This window comes from Acanthaster planci, linkage group LG08 (assembly GCF_054643075.1).
Source record: "Acanthaster planci isolate LZ-2023a linkage group LG08, COTS_SCS, whole genome shotgun sequence".
In the NCBI taxonomy this organism is placed as follows: domain Eukaryota; kingdom Metazoa; phylum Echinodermata; class Asteroidea; order Valvatida; family Acanthasteridae; genus Acanthaster; species Acanthaster planci.
In genome coordinates, this window is record NC_141784.1 from 17527393 (window position 1) to 17553930 (window position 26538).

At 41.6% G+C, this 26538-nt stretch overlaps 1 protein-coding gene and 1 long non-coding RNA gene across 4 annotated transcripts in view; one reads left to right on the forward strand and one right to left on the reverse strand.

The window, feature by feature from the left end:
- The window catches only part of LOC110987586 (zinc finger E-box-binding homeobox 2-like), a 56813-nt gene that overhangs the window by 12131 nt on the left and 18144 nt on the right, over nucleotides 1-26538 (forward strand). Inside the window, exons 1-2 of one of the 3 annotated variants that reach the window (XM_022250431.2) lie at nucleotides 10052-10345; nucleotides 19708-19728. In XM_022250431.2, the coding sequence (XP_022106123.2) occupies nucleotides 10192-10345; nucleotides 19708-19728 (175 nt within the window). In that variant the 5' untranslated portion in view covers nucleotides 10052-10191. Of the gene's footprint in view, nucleotides 1-10051; nucleotides 10346-19707; nucleotides 19729-26538 lie in introns of those variants that run through there. The other 2 variants (XM_022250432.2, XM_022250433.2) reach the window with 2 other exon arrangements.
- LOC147798443 (uncharacterized) overlaps nucleotides 1-26538 on the reverse strand; it is a 51286-nt gene that overhangs the window by 4717 nt on the left and 20031 nt on the right. Inside the window, exons 3-7 of the long non-coding RNA XR_015426095.1 lie at nucleotides 25554-25709; nucleotides 22708-22906; nucleotides 20247-20365; nucleotides 19635-19735; nucleotides 3736-3895 (exon numbers count right to left, since the gene is read on the reverse strand). This is a non-coding gene — a long non-coding RNA (uncharacterized LOC147798443). The remainder of the gene's footprint in view (nucleotides 1-3735; nucleotides 3896-19634; nucleotides 19736-20246; nucleotides 20366-22707; nucleotides 22907-25553; nucleotides 25710-26538) is intronic.

Sequence of the window (26538 nt, forward strand, 5' to 3'; positions counted from 1 at the left end):
CCATTTCCTTCTGATGTGTTTTTTATTATATCTGGGATGCGTCTGGGCTTCGCCCTTGCCAACAAAAGTAGGAAATGCATATAAGGTGAGGTATTTAATTTTTTGCATTCCCTTTCCTTGTTCCGCAATCAAGCTGTAACTTGACTCGAACATATGATTTTCTTTTTCATGAAATTCATTTTTCTGTAGAGAACTACCGGCATCAAGTATCAAAATGGATGCAAGTTCCCGTTTTCAGCAGCTGTTTCTATGAAGTGAATTAATTCATTCTGAGAGGAACTTGAACTGTTTTTGTAAAAGGCACTTCCAGCATAGAAAGGAATCATGTCAGTCATAAGGAAAGTAAAAGTAGGCCTACTTATTACAGTATTGTGCGAGTATGGCTAATACTTCTTTAGGACCAACTTTTATAAATTGAAGCTTCTGTTTTCTTAAAAGCTTAGTTTTCTTTTTATGTAGCATGTTCACTCATCTGGTTCCTACCACTTCTACTCTTTTATGCCTTTCTAAACCATATGTAGCCATTCACAATTTATTCATCTGTGATCTCATTACATGTTTTACAATTTCACAGCCTTAGGAAATCTGTTTCATATCATGCAAACCTGTGCAACTTCACTTCATTTAATTGCTTTTCAAAACAAACAAAACTTGAATCATGGTAAATCTGGAGATATTCTAACGAGGTGACTTGTTCTTAATGATAAAGTTGGCTATACTATGGGCTGCGCTGTTCTTTAGAAGTTGAGAGTTCCCTTTACTGGCAACCTCCCAAAAAGGTAGTCCCTAACCCCCAGCACCCCCAACTCTAATCAACTTGTAATTCCAAGTCTAGGTTCAAATGACCTTTCCTTGGAAAGGATGCAAAGATTAGCAAAACAATGAAGCATTAGCCCATGAGAGAATCGTTCTTCACAGAATTTCAAGGTTACTCACAAAACCAAAGGCAGACAAATATAGAAACAGGACATACAGAAACTTCTTCCGTCCAATCTGTGTGGGGGTACTTTCCCCAGCTCTGCCACTCGTACAGGGCAAACAAGGAAATGGAAAATCACAGTAAACCTGCAGACGTGGGGGGGGAAGTCAGCCTGCCAAAAAAATATCATTTCTCCCCCCCCCCTCCCCGGCTCTCTTTCCCCATCAGATAGCGTGGCAGGAGCAGGGTGCTGAGCAGGGGGTTATGGGGGGGAAACGTGGGGTGGACTGCAGGGGATGAGAGGAAAGATGTTGATGAAACAGGAGTGCTGATCGATGGGCCAGGATTAAGCAGCTTTACTCCTGGCAGTTGAGGGGGGCCCTTATTTTGGGATCGCTGCAGGGGGAAAAAGTTAAGCTCGATCCAGATTGGATCCGACAGGAGATGTGGATTGCGTGATACCTTGAATTACACAGTCTAAAATAGTCCCTGTGCATACGGTTTGTATTTTCCAGACGGCGTTGAAATGAAATCGATGACACCGATAGACTGATTAAAGTGAGGGGAGTGCGCTAGAAGGTCAGCCAAACCCATTGTGACAAATCGTACACTGGTACGATCCAGGGAGCAAAAGTTGTTAACACCCACAACTGAAAATGAGTAACGGATGAAAGGATTAGGGTGGAACAAATAGTTTGATCTTGTTTCAACTGGCCATGCAGTCTCAAGGTTAGACTGGAGAATCAACATCTCGTGGCCTTCCCCTTCCCCCCCCCCAAAAAAATATGACCTGTTTGTGGTGATGTGACCATTACTTTCAGTAGGATTGGTTTCCTTCTCTTTAAATCAGTCAACCGTACCTAGCTTTCTGAATAAAAAGCAGTCAGATCCATACTGCGATAACCAACTTTTTCAAAACTGAGGTACTCTCAGAAGCATCGGCCTTTCAGAAAATAGCACAACCGTTACTATGAATAAGTTTCAGAGAATGACCCAGCCTAAAAATCCTGAGATCCCTTTAAAAGAAAATCAACTGGGACACCACCCCCTCAACAAGTTTCGTTTATGTGCTACTTCAGTCCAGTATTTTACATGCTAATTCCACTGGCAGAAAAAGGAAGAAAAACTCTTTTTTAACATGTAAATGGCCCACGTCATGACTATTATGCAAACAGGAACATAGTACTCCTCAAAAATGTATTTATACCATTCAACATCTCTTTTTCGCTTGATCTTACTGAAAGGTACACTTTTGAAAGACCAACTCCAACTGTTTTAAAGGTTTTGAAAATAAACTCTTATTGCGGGTAGTGTTCAATAAATCATATATTCATAACCAAATCATGTCTGTATTGTGTCTGTATTGTTTGTAATTTTGTCGAAACTTTTGAACATTGTCTTTGAGTTTTATGAAAAATTTCCACAATGAAAATGGAGCTATATGTGCGTGCACCCAGCGCACGTCAGGGATCGATCTGTGTGCAGGCTCTACTGTGCCACATTATCTCTTTTCGGTCGAGAGTTTGTGCTCCTTTCTGAGTTTCCAAAGAATGGGAGCATTCTTGAAGTTCGTGCTGTCGTCCACAGCTATGCCCGTGCCATGGATGCATCACAGAAATCAATATTCATTAGATGCTAATCCATTTGTACAACTGCAGACTGGACTCCCAGGAAAAATAGGTACAAAAACTGTGTTTTATTAACACAAAAATGTGTGTTGCAAAGGAGATATTGATATGTGCCAGTTTTATTAGACTTGGTTCTTCTGAGTAGGATTCAGTATGAGAAAAATCAACATCGTTGGAGTTGGTCTTTAAAACTTTTATGAGTTTCCAACCTTTTCCTGTACAAATAGGGGACTGTCATTACTTAGTCATTTGATAAATACTGTCCTTACAGGGGCTTTTCTGTTCAAACTGCAAATCAAAAATTTACTCACGGAAAAAAATTAATTAAAATAATTGGGAACTTGAACACCAAAACAATGAAACTACAAAAACAAAAACAATAGGAGACAGCAAAACATCAGAAAGACTGTCAAATGTTAGCACTGCAATAGTTGCAACATTTCAAGTTTCTTCCCCGAACAACAACTTTGCACATGAATCTGTAAGTTTGCATTTGCATGCCCTTAAAATGTCAAAATGAATATTTCAAATGAGGCTCAGTGGGACAAAAAAGGGCCATTAACAAGGGCTGTGGGACATTTTTTTACCGCATGGGTCCTTTAAGTTCTTAAGAAACACTAAATAACAACATTTCCTGGGAATCTCCACCACTAATGTGCACTACGCAGAAATTGGGGAGAATTTATTACCCAATCCAACCTGAAATAATATCTGTACCAAAAGTGTTTCAACTCTTCAAGTTTTAGGTCTGAATGTCTTCCTTACCCAATCCAACCTGAAATAATATCTGTACCAAAAGTGTTTCAACTCTTAAATTTCCCAAAGAGTCAATTCGATAAACCCCCCTTGCTGTCCTTAACAAACGAAACTACAGACTTATTAGTAATGAGCTCAAGACCAAGTTCGAGCTGCCTAGTCACGATAAAACCTTCTTGGTGCATTTTCCAGGAAAAATGGGAGTGACTGAAAATTTGTTTGCCTAAAAAAACAGGTTGCGCACGTCCCTTCCAAACAATCAGGCGTGTTGATACAAAGTTCCTCTTGGAGCCATATGAAAGTAATGAAACTGGTTTACATGGAGCAATGAAATCAGTTACAGAACAAGGGGTTTAAAAAATGTGCAATTAAAGGATTTCAATCAACATCTGAACAAAGTGCAGTAAGGTTATTGAAGGAAATTTGACTTACCGCTATCTGAGTAGAGGTGAAGATTGGTCCTACGCTCAAGCATGCTTGTAAAGCTGTGATTGGTCAGTTTATAGTTCTAATGCCTCTCAGTCTGGTTCCCTGTAGGTCTGGCTTCTGCAGATCCAAGACCATGTTCCTTTTGAAGTGTCTGTACAATTACCTAAAGTACAGCCAAGAAAAAAAAAGGCTGAATAACATGAATCAGAAAAGAAAATCTTTTGCTGATAAGAAGTTTCTCAAATTGAAAATTCTTGTTGATTTTGTATGCACATTGTTAAGGGCCTATGGGAAAGTCCAAACATAACACTAGTCAATAATCTTTAGTGTACATTTTTGGGACACAGTGATTTTTTGGTCTTAATTTAATATTTGTTCCTCACTCCATTTACATAATTACTGGGTTTTCAGCCAGTATCGACTGAACACCTTGTGGATTCTGGTTTCCAATCCGTCCAACTGACTTCCTTGTATTTTCTTCCTTGATAAATGGAACAGCATGTTTTCGTTAGAAAATACTGCACAACATTCTATATCCGCATAACCTTTCCTCACTTCAATCTTGGCAAGCGTTTCTAGCAAACTGCTGCTACCCACATCTCCTTTAGGTTTCTAATATTTCATGAGAAGCCAGGGAAACTCTACTGGATGACCTGAAAAACCTAGAGTTTTGCATATCACCAGACACTTGTCTTTCTTGATCGCTTCCCAGACATCCCCACCATAATGGTATCTAAAAACTTCTGAACAGTGTTGGAGTACTCGTACTCTAATACAACTTGAGTACGGCAGAGTACTCGGCCCGTACTCAATTATCAGTACTCAAAAATTTATTGTACTTTTCCCGTTGTCGATTCTTTGTACTCAGATTTTGGGCATACTCAACCCTTAGGTACTCAGTACTCGACCCTTGTACTCGGAGAAAAAATTCAAGGACATCACTTTTTACAACAGTAAAATGTTCTCCAGCACTAGGTGATGAGCGAAAATTGCATTTCTCACACTTGAACACAACATACGACACAAATGTGACACAGCAGTTTCACTCAGTAGTCTGTAATACATACAGAATGCTTACCGAGCCCTGGGTAGGCCTACATGAAGCCTTTCTGCTAGTCTAATTTCCACCTCCACAGCTTTTACTATAGGAAATCACAGTGCTGATACGAACCAATCTCAAGCTCTCCGAGCACCACGTCATTTTCCACAGTGCATGCATGTAGACTGAAACTGACCGAGGTTTTGTTGCACTTTTTTGTAGCTTTTCCAGTTGGATCTGTCGGTGATTTCTGATATGCGATTTTTTTTTATTTATCGCACTTTTTTTTTGTTTTGTTATAGACACAAGGTTCCATGATTTTCATCATTCTTCAACCTGAATGTCTCAGTCTTAGCAACAAACGGTTGTCTTAGGTGTCTACCCAGTTGTCCATAATTTTGTTTGGCAATTGTTTCTGATAAAAACGTTCTGTGAACACAAACTGACAGTGAATTTATTGATTTGTCAACATGTAAACATTTTCGCACAAATAAAAGTTGTGTTAACTACTAGGTAAAGGCGATTGTTGCATAGTGTTTGTTTTAAGTAATATACCTGTGAGTGTGTTCATCTTGTTTGGTATTGTACATCTACTCGGACTTAGACTTAGGTAATGAGACTTCGCCCTTTACTCAGCCTTGAATGTACTCAGTGATTTGGACTTGGAATCATCACCAGTGTACTTGTACTTGGCCCAGGACTCAGCACCTTAAGTACTCAAAGTACTCTGGACTCGGATTTGAGGATTCGACTCCAACACACTGCTTCTTAACCCCACCCCAACATGAATTTGTGAACAGGAAACACAGTGGGAACAGAAGGGATAGTAACCGTGTAGTTCTGCCTACCACAGATTCATTGCTCCGTGGTCCTGCACAACTTCAGTTATGCACCGGACTTATGTCAATCCTGGAGTCCAAAATACATTTTCCTCCACATTCCCATTAGGAAATCAAGCCATGTGCTCCACGTACGTGTATACGGTCGCTACCTTCATCACTAAGTTGCTGGATATTTGCCAGTCTTCACAGACCTCACTTTGTTTCCTCTCCACCTTGTTTCAGCTTCAGGCTGAGGTCCCTGTCTTAGGCCTACTATGCTGGTTCACAAAGATTCATTTTCTGCACTAAGCTATATACTGCCAGGGTGTGAGTGGCCACATAAAATAAAGCTCAAAACAGCAGCAAAAGCTGAAATTTAGGTTCCCATTCGTCTGTACAGACCAGATGTACAAAAAAAGCTGAAATTATGGGTGAACAACATGTGAACAAAACAGCTGAAATCAGCTAAAAAGCTGAATTCTCACACCCCTGAGGTTCCACAACTCGTCGATAACAATAAAGAAGACAGGTGTATGTACGTGTATGAAATATCCAGTCAAACCATGGAGCTAAAACACCGTCTTTTCCTACCTCTAAAGTCAAATGATCTTTGATTTCTATCTTCACACACACAAACATATTCCATCTTGTACCAAGTCTCCACTGCCATACTTTTCTCCGCGGTCACTCTGCCAGACCAATCATCTTTCCAAAAAACAGTTGTCACATGCTTGTCTGATCGGAACCAGCCTATTTTTTGTGACTCCAGTCGAGTCATTGTGGTGTCTTGATTCAACTCGAATCATTAGGCAAAAGAGTCGAGGCAGGTACTTTGCTCGAGTCAATTATGGGACACAATACGATAAATAAAAATAAAGAAAGTCATTTGTGGCATTTTGAAATTTACCTCTGGGTTACTACATGACATGTAGTCACATCACATTTGACTCAGATTGATAACACATGACATGAACATTATAAACCGACGCTTAAGTCGTTGCAAATAGTTTTTGCAAAGCAGTTTGATTTTTTTTGGGGGGGGGGACTCTAGTCCAATTAACTTTCACTCGAGTCGGGTCTTCTGGTGAGGGACTCAAGTGGAGTTGAATCAGTTTGTTCACAGTGACTCGAGTCGAATCATTTACCCGTTGGGACTCGAGTTGAGTCAATTCGCCCAAAAGTTGTGACTCAACTGGAGTCATTGACTCGAGTCACTACAACTCTGCGTTTCTGTCTTGTCTTGGTGTTTATTTGTTTATTCATTTTTTTCTGCTGTCGGGATCTAATTGCACTGTTTGGAAGAATGATGAATGGAGACTGTTTAGTAGATTTTTTCCCGACACTGGAAAATCCTTGATTGAAAGAAAAATGCAGGTTCGTCGTAAGTGATTCCGTGAAAGTGAAAACTAAGCTATATTTTCATGGACCCCTCTACACTGAGAAAAGAAATCCATTATTATTCCTCTGCCTGAAATGTATCTGCCAGTTGACCAGCTTAGATCGGCCAGAGCCCGCGCCGTCAAGCTCGCACCTGTGCCACAGCGCGATGTTGATGGCCGCTGGTGACTGACACCAGGTCGGCTCCACAATCCCCCAAGATTTCGCTTACTTATCGCTGGCGCCTCGTTGTCGGCATACCCACTGTCATCCATCTCGCAGGTGATCAGCGCGAGATGACAGCCTGCGGTTTTTATGAGCGAATTATTAGGAAGGTTTTGTTGGTTTGAGAATGTCGGGAGGTCTGTTCCGTGGATGGTTTTCGGCGACGCTAACGGGTGTGTGCAAACTGACAAAAATTATGTCACGAAAACAATGTGCCGTCTATACCTGCGCTGCCACTAGTCCTCGTAGTCGTAAAGTAACATGGTCGTGAAAACATTAGTTTTTAGAATGAACACAGAAGATCAATCAGAACACTGTCAAAACTTGTGATAACCAAAACTCTTCTACTGGTATTCTGCAAATTGAGGTTTTCCGATCGCGCATTAGCATTTTTTTAACTTTTCAATGAACCTGCACTAAAATCGGCGGGAAGCACAAGATCGTGCGTTATACGTGAGCTGCATTTTCAAACACAGAGTTTTTAGAATTTCTCATCCACCTGTGACTGCTTTAAAACAAATGATTAAACTGATGGGTTTTCATTATAGTCCTTTTTACCCTTTCTTGTATCACTGCTGTGGAGGTTTGCGAAGATTCTTTTTGGCGCGTCAGGTTTCTCGCGGTTTTGAATCCCGTCTGGTCTTCGCTGGGTACTTCGCGTTTGTCGTCCGCAAATCATTATTGTGTGGGTTTTCCCCGTGGTTTGTCTTGTTTGTGTTCTTGCTGAGGTTTTCCCCTCACAACCACTATTACACCTTTCCATCTGTCCACATGTCCTTCCCTGTTTTCCCTTCACTCTACAAAGATTCCTTGCCGCACAACGATAGAATTCCCTTTTAAGCCACTGAGTTTGAGATACACTTTTAGTCTTATTTTTGCAATGAAAAGTATCCGTTACCGTTTCCGGCAACTGAAAATGTCATCAATTTGGGTAACATCGGTTTTCTAAATGTATTTCCACTTTTGTTTCTAAAAACGATGTGTCCTTGGGGAATTTAAGTGTTGCTCCTGATTTTGATTTCCAAAGGGTAGTTATTTCATAAACAATTTTGATGTCACTGCTTTAAGTTGTAGAAACTACTTGAATCCCTATAGTAATGAATAGGCTTTCATTAGTAGTGAGCAATATAATGTTAAATGGCTCCATAAAAACATTCAAGTTTGCTATTACAGATTTGGGGAGACAAATAAAGTCGCAGTGAAAAAAAATTAGATGAGTACTTTTTAAATGAGCCATACCGGTAGCCGCATCATGCGGCAAGCATACTTCTGTCCCGACGTTTTGTCACTGTGGATCAAAAGGCTTCATTTACCATACTGAGTAATTAACACAAATAAACAATAGAGCAGCTATCCGGCTAGATTAATGCTATGGACATACAAGGGAAATTTTCCTAACAAAATATCCGATTATTGGAACAGATTTCATCTGTCATCGGGTTTCCCGTCTCAGAGTCAATTCATTCTCGACAAAACCGGCACTCGTGCGGTTTCCGGCGGTCGTCGAGTTCGACTGAACCTCCACTGCCCTTTTTAGCACAGAAGGGACGAGCTACAAATTATTGTAGGAAATGGGGCATTTCAGCCTCATTTCCCAGCTAAAAATAACACATTAGCATTTTCTTAAAAAAAAAAAAAAAAAAAAAAAAAATCCAACGGACATTGCGACAGCCAATAGTTCCTGCCAGGCCGGGACGTGAAGAGGGAGTAACGGGGTGGGGTGGACAGAAGAAAGAGGCGGCCATCAATCCAGCTTTCCTCGACAAATAATGAGATAATTTTGCCCCACTTTTTGTTATAATAGGATGGGTGCGTTTTGTTTAGTGTTATTAGTATGGGACATCCCACATTTTACCAAAGCGAAATATGATTATTGGTAAAATATATTCATAAAAGAGGAAGAAACTTAAATGGTTGTGTCACCTTATATTCAGAAATTATAGTTTATGGTCAGTTAATTATAATATTGGCAATTCATTGTCATCTTGACAAGCTCATATTGAATTTAATCATTTTGAACGCCGCCCCCAAAAGGCTATTCTACTCGCAGGGTAGAAAACCTCTTCCTGCACCATTCATGGTGTACCAGCAAAATAAGCGAGCACCTGGTGTCCTTATTTGCATATAAAAGGACACCATTCGGCTTTATTGTTGGGCGATGCTTTGTGACTGGCGTTACAACACGCTGTGTTAATCCAATCATTCCGTAAAATGTCTTCGTAGGTCATTGTCGTTAAATTGTTCCGTCTGCTTCATCTTTTTAACGGTGCACAAGAAAGTTATTATTTTGATAGTTTGTACTTGGTCTGTGATCAAATATTAATTACAAGTGTGATAAGCATGAATGTCGATCCATGCTTTAAACTGAACTGAAATCTGGGTCATTTTACCTGTACCAATGCGCATGATTTACGTTACACGTACATGTATATGCCGTTTTCATTCAATTAAGTACAGCAGAAAGTATTCCATCAAATAAATTTGTACACTCGTTGAAACCGCAAGAACAAAAATATTTGTGCTATTTAATGTCAAAATGTCTCTGTACTTGGCAAATAGCCCAATTGCCTCAACCGAGGATAGGGGTCGTTGATTTTTTTCTGATTAGTGAACAAGCAATAAGACGCAGTCTTTAGGCCGGTCACCATGCTCCTTGCACGGTCGCGCTTTCTCGCAGATCGCGCTCAGATAATATGCTACGTGCACTGAGTAAGTTCAACCCAGTTCACCATGTAGCGTACAGCACATGTGCATATGCACGTACTGTACGTACACGCACATATTGTACACTGTAGCCTACATAAAATACCGCTTCCACTTGCGCATGTGGCACTGACATTGGTACATCATCCACACGCGTCCCGACCACGCACCACGTATCCTGTATAGCTTTTGCCACGACTTGTACGTGGAGTGAACGATGTAAACAAAGAGCCACGTGCGGCCAGTCAGTGCACGCTGTCCTGTTTATGACGTAACGCATTGATTACGGAGCGCATGCGCACTTCCACTCCGTGCGTGTTGCACCGTTGGAAGTATCCGCTGACGGTAAGACTGCTGGCAACATTGGAGTGGCGTACTCAGTGCAGGAGCATGGCAGACACGATCAGGTGTACGCGACGCAAGCAAGCAAACCCCAGACGCAAAAAAGGTAAGAATTTCATGTAGGCTGCCGGTTGATTATTCTTCGGGATTTTCAACTCTGGTTGTTTGTTTTATCGTGTGCTGAGACAAAAACTCAACTCAGCCTTATTTTTGGTCAGGTTGGTTGACATCATCATCACCTGCTCGTAATGCCTTTGTGTTGAGCCGCGCGCGGCGTAGGGAACAATAGATGTGGGCTCCTTCGACGGAATAAGTTCTACTTACGGTTCTGTTGTGCATAATTGAGGAGAAAAATCATCGTTAAATTCTCCTTAACTTTCTCAAACTTTTTGTTTTATTTCTTTTCTCTGTGTGAATAAATAAATTTTACGTTTAAAACGACCATCGAGATTTGTTCGTGGGCTGATGAGCTGAGCACAGTGCCATGCATCCATATCCGTACACCGCGTGTATAGCGCGTCTCCCGCTGTTGGCTCTAATGCCTGGGGCAAGGCATCCGTGAGTGGTAAGGCACAGCTTTCTCTTTGAAATAAAAAGACCGCTTCATGCATAATTCATATCCGGACGCAGGTGTTGGATGCACAGGCGACCTGGCCGCCCGGCGGGCCGACATGAAAATTGAAAATACCGTCAATTATTAATTGTTCATGTTTTGTTTTCTGGAGAGAGTAGAAACGGTAATTTTCACAGTCTATGTGAGGAATCGCGAGCAGAGTAATGCTGCAAGTGCAAACGAATTCCGGGCTGAATTGTAAAGTAAGAGAATGTAGTCGAATGTAGTCGAATTCGGAACAGGCTAGCCCTGTTTATCTAGACGGCAGATACCTTTTAAGAGTCCCCGCTAACCCATCCTATCCAGGGCCTGGTAATTTTTCACGATGGAACATTTTCGTCTGTAAACCGTTTTCACTCACGGAAATAAAGTGGGGTTGATTGAATTTGTCCCTGCAATCTTTCCGACATCTCACTTGTAATTAGCCGCACGTGTTATGGCGGAGTGCTGGCGAGCGGTGAGCGCCTTTTATCGGCCCGGAACGACGGGCAAATTAAAAAACCACCGGCCTCTTTGAAGATGAATATCATTAACCTGTAAAAATGCAATCAGGTAGTTTAGATGGTACCCTAAATTGCACCGTCGCTTCGCAGCCGCCGCCGGCAAAAACTTGCCGCAATATTTTATTATCTGGGGGTGAGAACGGATTACTCACGAAGAAAGTACCGAGGTTTTAGATTAAAAGTGTAGATATCTGATCTTCATTTCTTTGAGGTCTGAACATTTATGATCTTAATAACTTTTAGAACGTCTACAACAGTGTTTTATTACTACTTTCATGCTTCGTTTGAAATCTCAATCGCTTTGGTCCTAGTTTCGGTTTAGTATGGCTTTTATCACTATCCACAAGACATCATCAAATCAAGTGATGAATAACACCAAGCAAGGTTTCAACTGGCATATAAGAGAAGATTTTAAATATTGCCAGTTGGTGTTTATAATAATTACAGATACGATAAAATGATCAAAAGTTATTTTTTAACTTCAACGTTGGTATTTGTGTCTACAATTTTATGCAAGAATCTGCAATGCTACTTTGGACGACTCTTTTATATACTGCACACAAAATGAGAAAACCAGTGCTGAAAACAAGGTCAGTTTTTGGAGGATATTGGAGAGTTGCTACAATTTCTGCAAGTCCCGATAGAAACGCCAGTAATGAACCATGGGAATTACACGGACAGCTGCTAATATGGATTGTCCATGCAAGCGCAGGTGAACAGCAGAACAAAAGGCAGGGAACTACTCGCATGGGACGGTAGGGACGGGGCGGTCGAGGCGCTCTCCCCCTTTGTGTGAATTCAAACACTGTGCCCAGTCCATCCACCGCACTGCGACCCGGTTTGCCGTGCACGGAGAATTAAGGGGGGACAGATGGTCACTTGCCTGTCTAAACGTACGTATTTATCATCGGCGTATGCCCGGGCACATCTTGTAAGCAGGCTGTGTTCTCCCCGTCCGCTTGCTTCCAATTACTGTCTCCGTCACTGCGTCCGTCTTGGATGTCTGTTTTGTGCTTAAATAACTGATGCCATCTTCGTTTTCCATCTACTGCCCATGGGATTAATTTCTCCTTTTGTGTCTGCTCACCAGGGAGATTTTGGTCGTAGAAAAAAGTATTCCTTGTGTAACTGTTCCATTTGCCAAAATGTTTCTTGTGATGCAACATTTCATTTGAAGTATTTCACTTGGAAGGGTTGAAATTTATGAAATTTCCACCTAGCTTTGTTAAAAAACGAGGACATTTTAAAGGGTTTCTCGGTGATAACACATGTATGTAGTTTAGAATTCAACCGAGGCTAATTTGAGCCCCACTAGCACTTCATTTATGTTTGCAAGAAGAGTAAAACTTCAAAGTAGACTTGTAGCCCCGGAAGGAAATTATCTATTGAGATGAAGAATCGATGAATTTGAAGGGCATGTGACATTAGGAGTTGGCTAAAAGCGGCCCTTGAGAGCAATACCAGATTGCACAAAAACGGAAGAACTGAAGGCGATTGTGTAAAGATTCTTGATACCCCAAGGTTGTCAAAGTTTGCTATCTGGACCAGCTGACATTCTACGCAGGTGATTTTTGGGAACCACTTATCCCAGATGGTACATCAAGAACAGTGTCGCCAACGTGACCTCTTTGTGTGCCCGTGAGCAGGGTCTTGAGTTTACGTGGGGGTGTCGAGCGACGTATTATTTCCGGCTATAGACGCACCCGCGTCGTTCGTAGTGACCGGGATTTTTCTCCTCTCGCTGCTTCCAGAGGGGGTGCGAATGTTCCAATCAAGGGGCCATCCTCCAGATGTCGGCTGTATTGTTTAGTTATCGGCAGGTGTTACATGTAAAGTGTAATGCTTGGAGAATCTAATAGCACACCCCAAGCGGAGTGGTGTCCTGACGCCGTCTCTACCTGGCGGGTTTATTATTATCCGCTGTAATGTTGGACTGTTGGTGGTCCAAACCATATTTCACCCAATGGCGCCAGCCAGTCCGGACATCTAATGCTAGTAAATGGTCTGTCACGGGCGGGGGGAGATGATGATGTTTGGGGCGCTGTGTGTATGCTGCCTGCATTGCGGCGCAGCTGGCTCAAGTTATTTTGCGAGTTGTGAGATGACGTTCTGCAAGACATTTCTAGGGATGATTGTGGGGCTACCTGTTCTTCACCGGTGCCACTCCGGTAAATTGATTACATTCTCTCGGCTCCTTTATTTATATATCCTGTCATGTCGCCAGCTCGCTGGAGCCAGCTAATTCATGCGGTGATTTTTATATCGTTCCCGGTCGCTGATCAGTGATCATTAGGAGTGGCCCGTGCAAGAGAGCAGGTCAGGAGGCAGGGTGAGCGATCGCGCTGGCGGGGGGAGAATCCGGGGCGTCAGCCGAAGGGATGGACGGCTCTCCATCGTCACGGTTGGCGGAAGAATTGTGATTGTTCCGCGTAGGGCTACGATACATGTGGGGAATGTTACAAATTTATTTAGCCTCAAAAACTAGATATCTATTTCCATCTTCGAGTGTTGGTCGGGTTATTTATAATGTTACCAATCGAACCAGCAACCTGTCGTTGAAATATTAACTTGACATTTTGCAGGATCGACGAATGATTTACCAAACGTGTGATTATTACGTATGTTTGGTTTTCTTTTCGTGCGCATTTTTTCAGTTAAAAAAGTGCTTTTTTACTTTCACATTTTCCCTTAATACCGTCAGAAGCAGCTGATCTAAAGAACAAGGCCTGTATGATCATGTTTAATAGTTACATAGAACTGGAAAGGGATTTCGGCCGAAAGTGCGTGGGGAAACTGCATGTGGGCAACTCGAGGCCTTGACTTTCGACTGAAACGCTACTGTCATCCATTCCCGTGGTGAATCATGTACGTCTTCGCGCGCATGCTCGCGTCGAAAACTTTGACCTCACTACAGCCCAAAACTTCTGTCAACAGCCTGTACTATTACGTGGAGTGTTTCAATTATAATGTAGAAACCATATCTAAGTTGCTACACGGTTCGTTGTGGCAATGACCAGTCGGACTGAGACATATAGTTTTCTTCATTGATAACGAAATGGAATCCCTTTCACCAAGGTTTTCTTCGTCCAAAATATATAAAACGTATGGAATGCCAACAAAGCATGGTTTGTTGTGATCAATGTGAACGTGGATCGTGGTACTTGAACGTGTCGTTTGCTGTGATAGTGTTCCTATTTCTCCATGGTGGAACCAACCATACAGCCTCACCAGTGACCACCAATCTAGCCTGCTGTACACGTACTGTACTGTACATGTATAGTACACTCACGAAACTCCCATCGATGCTGGGAAGTTGTACCAACTCGTTCCAACAAAACGGTCACCGACGAGTTTTCCTGGGAGTGTCCTCACTGGGGTGGTTTCCCATCACTGTTAAAGCGATGTCATATACTTACCGAAATTAGTCTATCCGCCTTTTTAATAATTGGCCTACATAATTATTTCAGTTGTGTGGGAAAAGCAAACAAAAGTTTAAAGTTAGACATTATTTTGAAATAGCCCATTTTGCTTTCCTAATCCCTATACACCGACATGCCCACCTCCAAATGAAAAGGTGATAATGCCAGATGGCACTAATGCGAAGGAGTACTGTAGGCCTATACCACGCGAACTAGTGATAACGATAAGGCATCTGGCCCGAATGCCCGAAATGTTGTCCTTATCTTGTCTCTGGTGCGCCATGCAGGCTCGGTTAGGCAACACCTGCGAACGTGGATGGAGATGTAATAGCATAACAGCCGAGGTATGCCGTCCGCGCTCCGGTGCGTAAGATAATGATTTGGATGTTCAAATATGGTATTGGGGGTGTTGCTAGTTTTAGTGGAGTGAAATACACTCCATCATAGGTTCTTGTGCTGTCAAGGATGCAGGTTACTAGGTCTGTAATGTGCAGTTATTTCTTTGTGCACAGTGGAGTTTGTGTTTAATCCAAGGAGACTGATGAGAAGACTTGGCCATCACAAAAACTCTTGTTTTGAAAAAAAAATCAATTGTTCTTTGGGATGGTTTCGTCTTGTTTTTTGGGTTGTTAGGAGTTCGATTTTTCATCATGTATGGAACAACTCGGTGTACATGTGGTGTGGTGTGAACCCCACGCAGTCTGCTGCAATCGCCTCAAGGGAATAATTACACCAACACTTCTAGTTCCATTTGAACGCCCTATTTTTTCATTGGGCGTTTTTCGTTTTGTTTTGTGTCTGCGGTCTTTTGGTGTCTTTTGACGCCAGCTCCACTGATGAATTTCGATGACGAAATAGTCCTCCAACACTCTTCCGCTGTTTTTACCATGAGATTTGCCTTTCATGACTGTCCAGGTTTGTCGAATACCTGTAGCATATGCGTTCAGCTGTCTCTTTTGCCACTACAACACCATCTTTTCAGACTACGCAATGACTCCAGAGTCCAGGTACAGAGTTCTTGTGTGTCCAGTGAAGACTGAAAATAAACACTCGGATGGGTGTTTATATTTTTGCAAGAAATGCTGGTGGTTGATGTTGTTCGTGAGAACCAATGTCATGTTCGTATCATTGCTTGTTTCGAATCACGCGTATCGACGAACCATCTGAACAAATAAGTCGGTTGCTTAAACCAGCAGCCCAACTCCAGAATGCTCGTAAACACCAGAGTATTAAAAACTCAACACTTTGAATGGTCCACACAGAAGTGTTTATTTACCTTGGCTAAAATTCAGAACGCTTTTAGTCAAAGGCGGGGCGCAGTGAAGATCTGGTTTTTCAAAGTACATGTGTATGCAGGGCGTTCATCACTCAGTACGGCTGCCGGTGAAGCGCTCTTCTAATCCAAGATCAATGCCGACCGCTAATGGCCGGACCAGGTGATAGTCTCGGTAAAGACACTGAAAAACAAGATTCTTCTACGCACGGCCTATACCTTCCCTACAACTCTCCAAGGTGTTCCACAAGGTGATGATGTGGTTTCTGCATCCGGGGAAATACCAGAGCTTTGTGCTGGAACGTGATGATAAGGTGTCGGTGTCGTGGCTCCCAATAACCTCCAGACCATGGAAACCAGTTTGCATTATCAGAAACTCAACCTTGTCTACTTTTGTTTCCGCTCGGGCAACATTAATGTTTCCTTGTTCCCGATTTTACTAGCGTCTGTTCTTATAAAAAGACAAAATTCTCTTTTTTTTTTTAAATTTTGCACTTCCCATTCCAACCGAATGGTTTAAAAATCTCTCTAATTTTACCGAGTATGTAGTCAGAATGATAAAGAAACGTTTTAAATGTATGCGTGCGATACAGGATTCACGCTGCGCGATTTTTTTACGCATGGTACCTCACAATATATATGTTTTGTTTCCTCGGCTTATACCACAATCGAAAGTGTTCAGAGAAACCGGGCAGAGTGCAACGTCTCCCGGTGACATCATTTATTTTGATGTTAACACTTGGAATCGGAATTTCCCCGCATCCTAGACATGACGGTGTGACTTTTGTATATATAATGTCCCCGTTGGTGAAATAATCGCACCAGTTTTCACCAGTTGTACTTATACTTCGATTACCCTGACCCTGAAGTTGGGAAACCAGTTTAATATAGACCAGTTTGTTGGTCCACATGTAATACAGTAGCTTTCAGTTACCGTCGTTTCGAAAGCACAGTGTGCTTAGTTTGGGAGCTGAAGGCGATGGACGCATTGTAAAGTCAGAAGTGGAATAAAGAACCCACCAGGGCTATCGCTGCGCCAGGAAGTTGATGTTTGTACGCAGAGGAAATTAAGCGGCAGACAATCTTCACGGTTTTTTGTTTATTGAATGAAGGTGAGCTCAGTCAAGGTGTTGGTAGATAGTAGATACAGCTAAATGTTCAAATCAGCACATGTGCGTTAGCGATAAGCAGGCGGCTGTCTGAGAAACCGGAAATCAATAAGAAAACTTTGAACTTGTTTTTCCCATTCATCAACCAAATGTACCTGTTCTGCTGTCTGAGCACGACTACCGGTTCAAAACCGACGCAGCAAGTTGGGCGACACGCCTGCAGAAGGCCCGTAGGTCCTGAAACTTTCTAGCGGCCAAGTTCGGTGACGCGTCATGGTCGTTAACTATTTTGTGTTGCGTTTGTGTTGCATTGTATAACCGTTACTCGACTCGACCATTTCTTAACGTGGTGAGAGTTTCCATTCATCAATTAAACGACAACAAAACCTTTTTTCAAAAAATATGCGCCATGAGCTGCACCATTTCCATTTATGAGTTAAATGGAAGAATATTACAATGTTATCGGTCTAATCTTTTGAAGTTAAGGAATGGTGTGTTCATTGTAGATAGAGTAGTCTGAAGCTTTCGTTGTCTACGTATTCAAGCTACGGCTCTGCTGTTAATAGCAGAAATTCAAAACGCCGCCTCTTTTGACCCAAACATCGAGACACGCCGTCTTTCCTTCGCAGAAAATAAAAATTACCCTTTCACTCAAGTCAGGTGTTTCAAACATCATCAGGTAATTTTTTTCTGGAAATTCACATTTTTCTTCGGAAACGTCGCTTTGCGGTCACATTGAGGTTAACAGTTCCATAAAAGTATATGTACCCGTCTGTATTGTAGTGCGACTCGAAAGGGACGGCATAATAGCGCTTGTTAAGGTGAAAACAAGATTCGTAAGGTGAAAGGCAGGATACTTAAAAATAGAAAGTTGCAGTCCCCTCGCCACTTGATTTTGAAATTTTTCGGAAAAGCTGTGTTCTCGCAATAAAGCGTAAACCTTATCAGGGGTATATATTTTCTAGTCCCGTGCCAGTTGCTCACTTGCTGCAGAGAAATGGGTGACTCTTCTCGGCCCTGACGTGGTATTTGATTTCCCCCGGTGTGTTGGAACATTGGACACCTAGTCCTCGGCCACAATCCACGTCTTGCTTAAGATATAAATTTAACCAAAAGCGTTTTGCCCTGAGATAACCCGCCTACACTACAGCCGCTTCTGCACCATCAGGTAGTTCCATCAGTCACCGTGAGGGAAACAAAGATGACACCATCGTGGATTCTAAACCGCGTATATATGAGTAATAATATGGCTTCCACGTGGATCCGCTCGGGCAAGCTGGTAATATTTGAGTTTGTATCCTGAGAACCTTGGGGGACGATTGTAGAATTCGACCGGTCAAAGGAGACCGCCACTGCGCGTGTTGCATTTACTGGATGTTCCGACTCAAGGGGAAAAATCAGAGGCATTGATCTCATTAATAACAGCAGGAATTAATGAGGTGCGACTTCATGAAACATCTCCACAATGCCTCATGTCGCTAGATAGTGTCAAACTATTTTATCCTGCCCATCGGCAGGAAAGTTTGCAAAGGTATTGGTTACACTGGCGCTCAGATGGTGGTGGACGAAAACGGGTTGTGTACGCGACTTGAGTTTAACCTGTATGGAAAATCCCCAAATTTTTGTGAGGCACGTGTTCATGAATAACTGATTGCTTACGTATGGTAGTCATTAACATGACTGTCGATTTTTTGTGAATTAGTTATTAATGACTGTGCACTTTCACAGTTCACATTGGTTGAAAAGATGATTAAAGCGGTCTCATACAAAGTTTACGCAGGCGGGAAGAATGTACTTATTATGAGAATCTTGAATACCAGACAACAATATTATCTGATCTGCTGTTAAAAATACTGCTCCAGTATTTCCCCCCAAAAATGCATGTATTGCTGTTTTCAATTTTAAAAGGTTTATTTTCCATTGTAAATATATTTGTAATTATCATTTAGTACTTTTCTCACTGTTTGGGGTATGTTATAGGTTGCATGCCTCTTCTGATGCACTTTTAAATATCTGCCAATATTTCGCAATATGTGTTTATTGAATGATCAGAACATGGTCAGGGAAAAGTTGATATCCAAGTTCAGGAAGAGCTGCATTGTTTTTGACGACCGCACGTGACACTGTTTTCCTTTTTTACCGCGACACCACCTAGACTACCTGAACACTTGCAAAATACTGGTGCAATGCGGTTCCATTTCCCCTTGAGATTTGTGCAAAGCCATAGTGATGTTGACTGCCCATATATGTATGTTGAAACATGGCTGAGGAAAATGACAGAAAAACTAACTTGTCCTTAAATGGAAAAATTTGTTTTCCTCACCAACAATATGCCAACTCCTCAAGTATTCTTGGCTAACATGGCATATTCTGAGACCAGAGAGGATGACATGTTTATAAGATGCCCTTTCTTGTGAACCTGTTCTTACCAAAATTCCAGACAGGCCCTGATTAATTCTTATTTTTATTTGTTCTTACTGTTTGTCACATTGCTTCTCCTCATGGTCTGGATGTTGTCTCATCACATCTTTCAACTTTGCATCCCCTGCAGATCTGAGGTGCCAAAGTACAGGTAGGCCCTTTTTTAGAAAAAACAACAATTTCTATTATTCGCAGTTTTTAGATTAGTACTGTATGTTTTCAACCCATCAAACATGACTGTAACAACAGTTGTGATTTTGCCCTGAGGAATGAATGTTGTGACTTTCTGAAAGTGTGTTATGAAATGATCAATCAGCATATTGACTCATTAACAGAATGGCGACAGTAAACTAACGTTAAAGAATAGAGTGAAATGTGCATTGCTGTGAGTCAGAAGCGGTGCTAAAATTAGATGGTATTGCTGTAATGGGAACAATTTTACTGCAACAATTTTTTATTGCCAATGTAGCAGTGCTAAATCATATCACTCAACTGCGAGAGTTTATAACTAGGTCAGGCAGGACAGTGTCGCAAACCAATTGCCCATCTCACCTGGGATCATCACGATATGTTGCAATGCATTATTTACCTGCGACAGAGTTTAGTTAACACAACAACTGTGCCGTGCAGGCCAAACCTTGCCAATGAGATACAAGAGTGACCCCGTACCTGTACTATTGGTGCCAGGGGATGGCGACAGTAACGATCTTACTCCCGCGCCTGCTGTCCTGGCAAATTCTTCTTCGCCTCATCTTCCGCGCTAATCAAGGAGACAGCCTGACGGTAGGCTAGATTAGAATAAAAGAAGTTATTAATGAGTAATTAAGGCTGATAAATCTAAAGGCAGAAAGTAGTTTGCACTTCTGCTAACGCGCTCTGCATCATTACGCCCGGCTGGTCGCTGTAGTTAATGGTTGAGGGGTGTTTAAGATTCAAGGCAGGTACCGTGCAATGGATTTGTTTCAAAGTCGCCTTCCTTCGTACCCCAGACTTGTCTCCTGAATTGATGCTCGTGGTGTTGGGGAAGGGGTCCCAGGAGGGGAGTTTGAACACTGACTAGAGGAAGATTTCCCCAGAGCTAAACTGCAGCCGAGTAATTAACTGATTAAATCATAACAACCTTAAACTTGTATTATGGCCAAGATGTTTCATGGAAAATGTTTTGATTTATTAAAACATCATGCATGGCTGAAGCCACAGGTGATACAAAATTTAAAATGCATAGGGTTTGTTTCACTCAAAGATAGGTTTTACACGTGCTAAAACTGAAAGATATAAATTAGTTTTACATGGAATTCTGACTTTGCATGGACAACTGAAAACACTTTGGATTAAAAGCCTTTTGAAGTTCATTTTCAAGGAACTGAAAAAAAATGTTGACTTTAAGCTATTCTATTTCATCTTGTGAAAATAACTTTCTCCATGATAAAAGGAGTCCACGCATGGAAATGGTGTCACAGTGTTTCAGATCGACGGTTGGCCAGACAAAACAGCGCTTGGGGGTTACACATTTCGGGACTAGCAGACATTTTATCACAGGAAATAACCACTTCCTGTTGCAGTACCGAATTAACACCTTTTCACTGACTAATCAGCCAAATTTTTGTGCATCCCACAGCTTAACAATATTAATTACCAATGACAGTGGCAATTTGTTTACAAGAAACTGAAGAAAATGCCAAAATGTGTGAGGTTTTATCATGGTAATCTATATATGTCCCTGGATTAATTCCAGTGTCAGAAGTCAACTCTCCATAGTTCAAGTGCAGACTTCTAAGCATCAAGCAATATACATTATTTTACAATTGGTGATGTGTGCTGGGTGTGCAAAACAAAAAACTAACAACTGTTGAACCGAGTGGAGATACACGTATCTCTGTGAAGATGACTAGTTCCCGTCAGAATCATGCAGTTCGCCTGAATGTCATGGACGCCTGTATGCTCCTGTGCCAAAGTGATACAATAGCAGTGTCCACAACTTCACACTAAAGTTGAAGGAATGATTCATTGTTTGACCTCATTCTTCAGTTTAAACCCACTCTTGCTAAAGAGGCAAACTGAACAGCTGTCAGTGTTACATTTTTGGAAACAGACATCTATTTTCTAAATGCTCACTATAACTTTGATCAGGAGAGTTTTATTAAGAAATTACCATTTAGAAAGGGTAATTGAATGGGGTTTGAAAAAGAAACCTAATTGTTTTCAAATTTGATCTGTTTAATTCAGATAGTCAATGAAGTGGTCAGTTTTCAACCCAATCAATCATCTATTATTGGTTTGCTACTTAGATTGTGTTAGGCATTAGGATTTTTCAAGTGGGGTTGAATAAACTCATCAGACGTGGCATTACATTATAACTCCAATTTTAACAGATTCACCATCGTGTAATTTCGGTTGACAATGCTTGCTCGAAGCGAGTCCTAAAACTTTACACAGAATCAAGTCACTAACTTTAGTCTGTCACAGACACAGAGGATAATATGTGGTGCTTCATTTTTTGACTGAGTAAAGGGGGTATGCCTTCATGTTAAAGCCTTTCAAAAGTAGGGCAAATTTGAGGTGGGCCTCCATGGGATGACGCAGGGGGAAATGTTTTCAGTTGGTTGGACGATGATCAGGCACAGGTACTTGTAAAGGAATAAATAGCTGGAGACAAAACGGCTGGTTGGGTAAGGAATGGTTACTTAACAATATGCCGGCTCTGATGACAGGTATGTCACGAACAGGAGAAAAGTGCGTCAGACAATGGTGAAAGCTTTTACCCTCCCCTAGACGGTGTTTTCTTTCTTAATCCGAGAAGGAAGTGTGATGTTGTGTTAACATTTGCCGTTTCTCATGGCTCTCGGAATCATTCCTGAAAAACCAGTGGGCATGATTCCCACTCAATCATGGCAGCCATTTCCTAATAGTGATAGATATGTCCATCAGTCATAAATGAACGTGTGTGAAATCGTGTCATAACAGTGATAGTACAAAGATACAAAGTCTACAATTGGGCAAGGGCTATTGATCAGAAAGCCATAATCTTGAGGGAGTGAAATGAAAAGGAAGAAAGTAAAAAAAGATGATGGAAAGTGAGAGACTGGTGGACATTGTATCATGTTCAAGGGTCATCAACAGTGCATCTCACCTAATCCTGGGTCCGTAATGTCTAACCAGTAACGACTTCTCAAGAGCCGAACAAACAAAACGCGTCTACCAGTGTGCGTGCAGGAGGGTTGGGAAGACATGGCAGGCTCCAAGCCTCTCCATAGTTGCCAACCGTTGTCTCGGGCCTTGCTTGTTGCCCAGGCTTTCTGGCTCAGGTGTACATGTACCGTAATGGTGCTCTAGAAAAAAGGGAGGATGGAAAAAAAAAGATCTCCATAATGAAGATTTTTTATTTTGAAATCAACCCGTCTTGTTCATGGCTGCCATGATTGGCTGGTGCCAGATTGCAAGAGACTGTATCATGAGGGCCGATATTATTTGGGAATTATGAAATCAGCATGATTGGCCAATGCAAACAACAAGCAGGGAGTCTTGTACTTTATCAAGAAGGGGGGTCTTACAATCATTGGCTTATTGGGGCCAGGGTTTGGCAGGGAAATCTAGTTTATAGATCACTCAGTGGATTGGTGCCATGCCTCGACAAATAAGAGGGAAGAAAGCACTGGACTCTGTGTCTGGATTTGGCCAAGAGTATGTTTGCACAGCAGTTTCTCTCATCTAATACATCCGCTTGTTTCCGTCTCAGTCACCATCTTGAAAAGTTTGAAGAATCCCCCTGTGACCAAAACCTCCCATCTTCCAAAGTTTTTCTCCATTAACCTCCTTAAACAGTCAGGGAAGTGGATGATGCAGCAACTGTGGTCTGTGGATTTTTATTTAAAGTTAGCCCACGTGCCTGAGCCCTCAGGTGCTCCTTAGGTGGGTACATCCACTGGGTTCCTTTTCTAAATTGGCACACCCTGGAGAGGTAAATGAAGGGAAACCTCCCAGCTTCCTCACAGCTCAACACCTGTCTGGTTGGTTACTGCCCTGGTTCCTATTGCCATTTTGGTACATCCCTTACAAGTTTAATTAAGTTTGAGGATTAAATTAACCGCGATGATGCTGCTGCTGTCTACTCAATTTCCTCTCTTAAAGGTGATTTAAAATGGTGTATATGACTCTGGTACGTTTTTTTTACAGCACCTTGATGTGAGGAGATGAGCACTCAGACTCAAAAAGATAAGAAACTTTTTTCACCAAGAAGCCTTCTACACCATGTAGAGAGCTCATGTTCAAAGAATTCTAGAGTTTACATAACACAAAAAAGGCAGTCAATGCCAACATGTCCAATATTAAAATTCCAACATCAATTCACTGAACTGTAGTGAATGAGTATTCCCTTTCAAATCCAAATCCCATTCCTTACAACATTGGCATATCCCTGTTGCGACTGCACATGTGCATGCAGACTTATGTGCTGTGATAAAGTTGTTGGGCTTTAAAGCACACTGCAGGAAATGTTCCATTACACTCCTTTTGTGTCTAATTGTGACAGATTGTCTTCAACTGTTATTAGATTTCCTCATTGCCAATCAAACAGCAGGCCAAAATCAACAGGACCATAAAGATACTTCAAACTTTAAATGTTGAATCCCTGAGAGAGGTCTATTCTTAACCCTTACATGGGCAATTCTTTTTCTTTTTCTGTTGAAAATGCAGAGCTACAGAAAAGCACAATTTTCCCCAAGTTGGATTTAACCATGTGTTCATGTGTATTCATGAAGAACGTGCAAGGCGGACAATTTTTCTTCCTTTAATTTTTCATGGTGAGCTTGTTCCAGATGAAAAGAGTGAAAAATTTTGGGGGGGGAGGGGGTAAAGTTTGCTTCAAAAAGGTCACTTTTCAGCTTCTGTGAACACTATCCGTGTACACGTATTGCTTAGCAGAAAATCACCCATTCTTCATTGCTGTGCTTACAGCAGCAGACAAAACTGATTAATGAGCTGCATAAATGCACCCGTTATCATTCACACAAAAGAATATTCCTTATTTTGACTCAAGTCATGCATCTCGAAAAATGCAAAAAAAAAAAGAAAAAGTCTGCTCCTTTGTGCAAAGGGAATACTGTTTGGTGTGGAGATGTTGGTCATTTCCCTGTGTCATGTAAAGCTACCGAATTACGGTTAGTCAACCTGTAATTGTAGTGTCATTGCTACAGGGGATCACCTTCATTTAAGACCATCAGGTTATGACAGTTTCCTTTTCTTAACTTGACCAAACAAAATAGCGTACACACTAGATAAACACACTGTACAGACCTAATTCAAATTATCAATAACTCAAATTCCTAAAATATTGACAAATTTTTGTGGGGGGGGGCAGACGGAGTTTTGTTTTTTATGTCTCATTTTTATGGACAAGCAGAAACAATTATGAAACATTACATGACATACATTGCTTATAATATGGTTGCACTCACTTTGTACACATGGGAAAAATCGGCAGGATGCTATCTTGTTTTTAAATATTTACTTTAATTATTTTTAATTGTTTTCCCCTTTTTTACCATTTTGGGTTTTGGGGGGGTCTCAGTGTGGAGGGAGGGAGGTTTTGACCCCTTCCTCATCTCCACCTGCTTAACACCCCTCCAGAACACATGATTGAAATATTCAATTGTCTCATTATTTCAGTTAAACTATGCAGTTTTTTCGTTTTCCAATCTAAAGCAAAATCATTTTGACGACGCAAATCCCTGAAACAATTGCATGGATAAACCCACAAATTAGCGGCAGGATTGAGGAAATTCAATTTTTTGTTCCTGAAATAGGCTCCCTCTAAAAATACCACCTCCACACACACACAGGCACAATTTTCTGAACCAGGTGATTCCTGTGGCTGCTGTGGAGATACTGGAGGGCTGATGTACCCCTGAGTGCCAGTAATAACTGAAACAATTATCTTGTGTTGAGAGATGCCTGACAGCAGCCTGCCCTACCACTCACCAGCAGCACCTAGCCCCGCTGTCTGAGATTGCCTGCAGGAGGATGCCTGACGCCACTCTGATTCAAGAAAGCACATCAGTCCCGACCCAGAGGAGGGGGAAAAGAGAGGGAAAATAGCTCCCTAGTTGTGTGCCGTGATCTTGGAGGATTCCTGACCTGTGGAAGAGAGGAAGTTTGAGAGATCAATTGATGGTGGCAATTTCATTTCATTGGCTTGTTGGTTTTCTTGACTTGGGCATTTTGGTATGTTGGTTGTGTCATTCAGAAGGGATTCTGTGCTGTGGGATCACAGTTGTTTTGTTGAGTTGTAAATTCATGAGTTCAACTTTGCACAAGTTGTGCGTAGTCAGCAAGTGCATAGCGATCACTACAACACTATATACAGGGCTAAGAGTTTTAAGATTACTTTCGGGAATTCATTTCAGTTCAAGCAACATAATTCGGGGGGGGGGTAACCTTTCCTGTTTCCACTTAAGCCAGAGGAAATCCTAAAACATATCACTTTGCTGAAATTATTTTGTGAACTTATCTCAGCCATTTTTCTGTTCCTAATTTATATATCTAGGTTATCATATCTTTCCTATCAATATCACTCTTCCTATTTTGTTTGCATAATTATGACTTCTTTTTGTTCAGTTTTCAATTAATCATTTGCAAGAATAAAGGTGACAAATATCATAAGGCATTGCAAATGATTACATTTACCATTTTTACCACAGTAAAAAGCTACAAAGATGACTGAGCAAACAAAAACTTGAGGACAGGGGATGGGTAGTGACGATGAACCTTGTGGTGTTTGTTCTCATTCTGTGACAAAAGCACTCCCAAATAGATCTTGAGTTCTTGACCTAATCTTGTGTTCTGGTCTCGCCTGGATACACGGTGAAATGGGAGACTGCAGCTAGCAAGCTAGGGATTCGCTGGGTCCTCTCTCCGTCAGTGTGGAGCCTATCTGGCTATCTCATCTCATGGGGGAATTGTGACG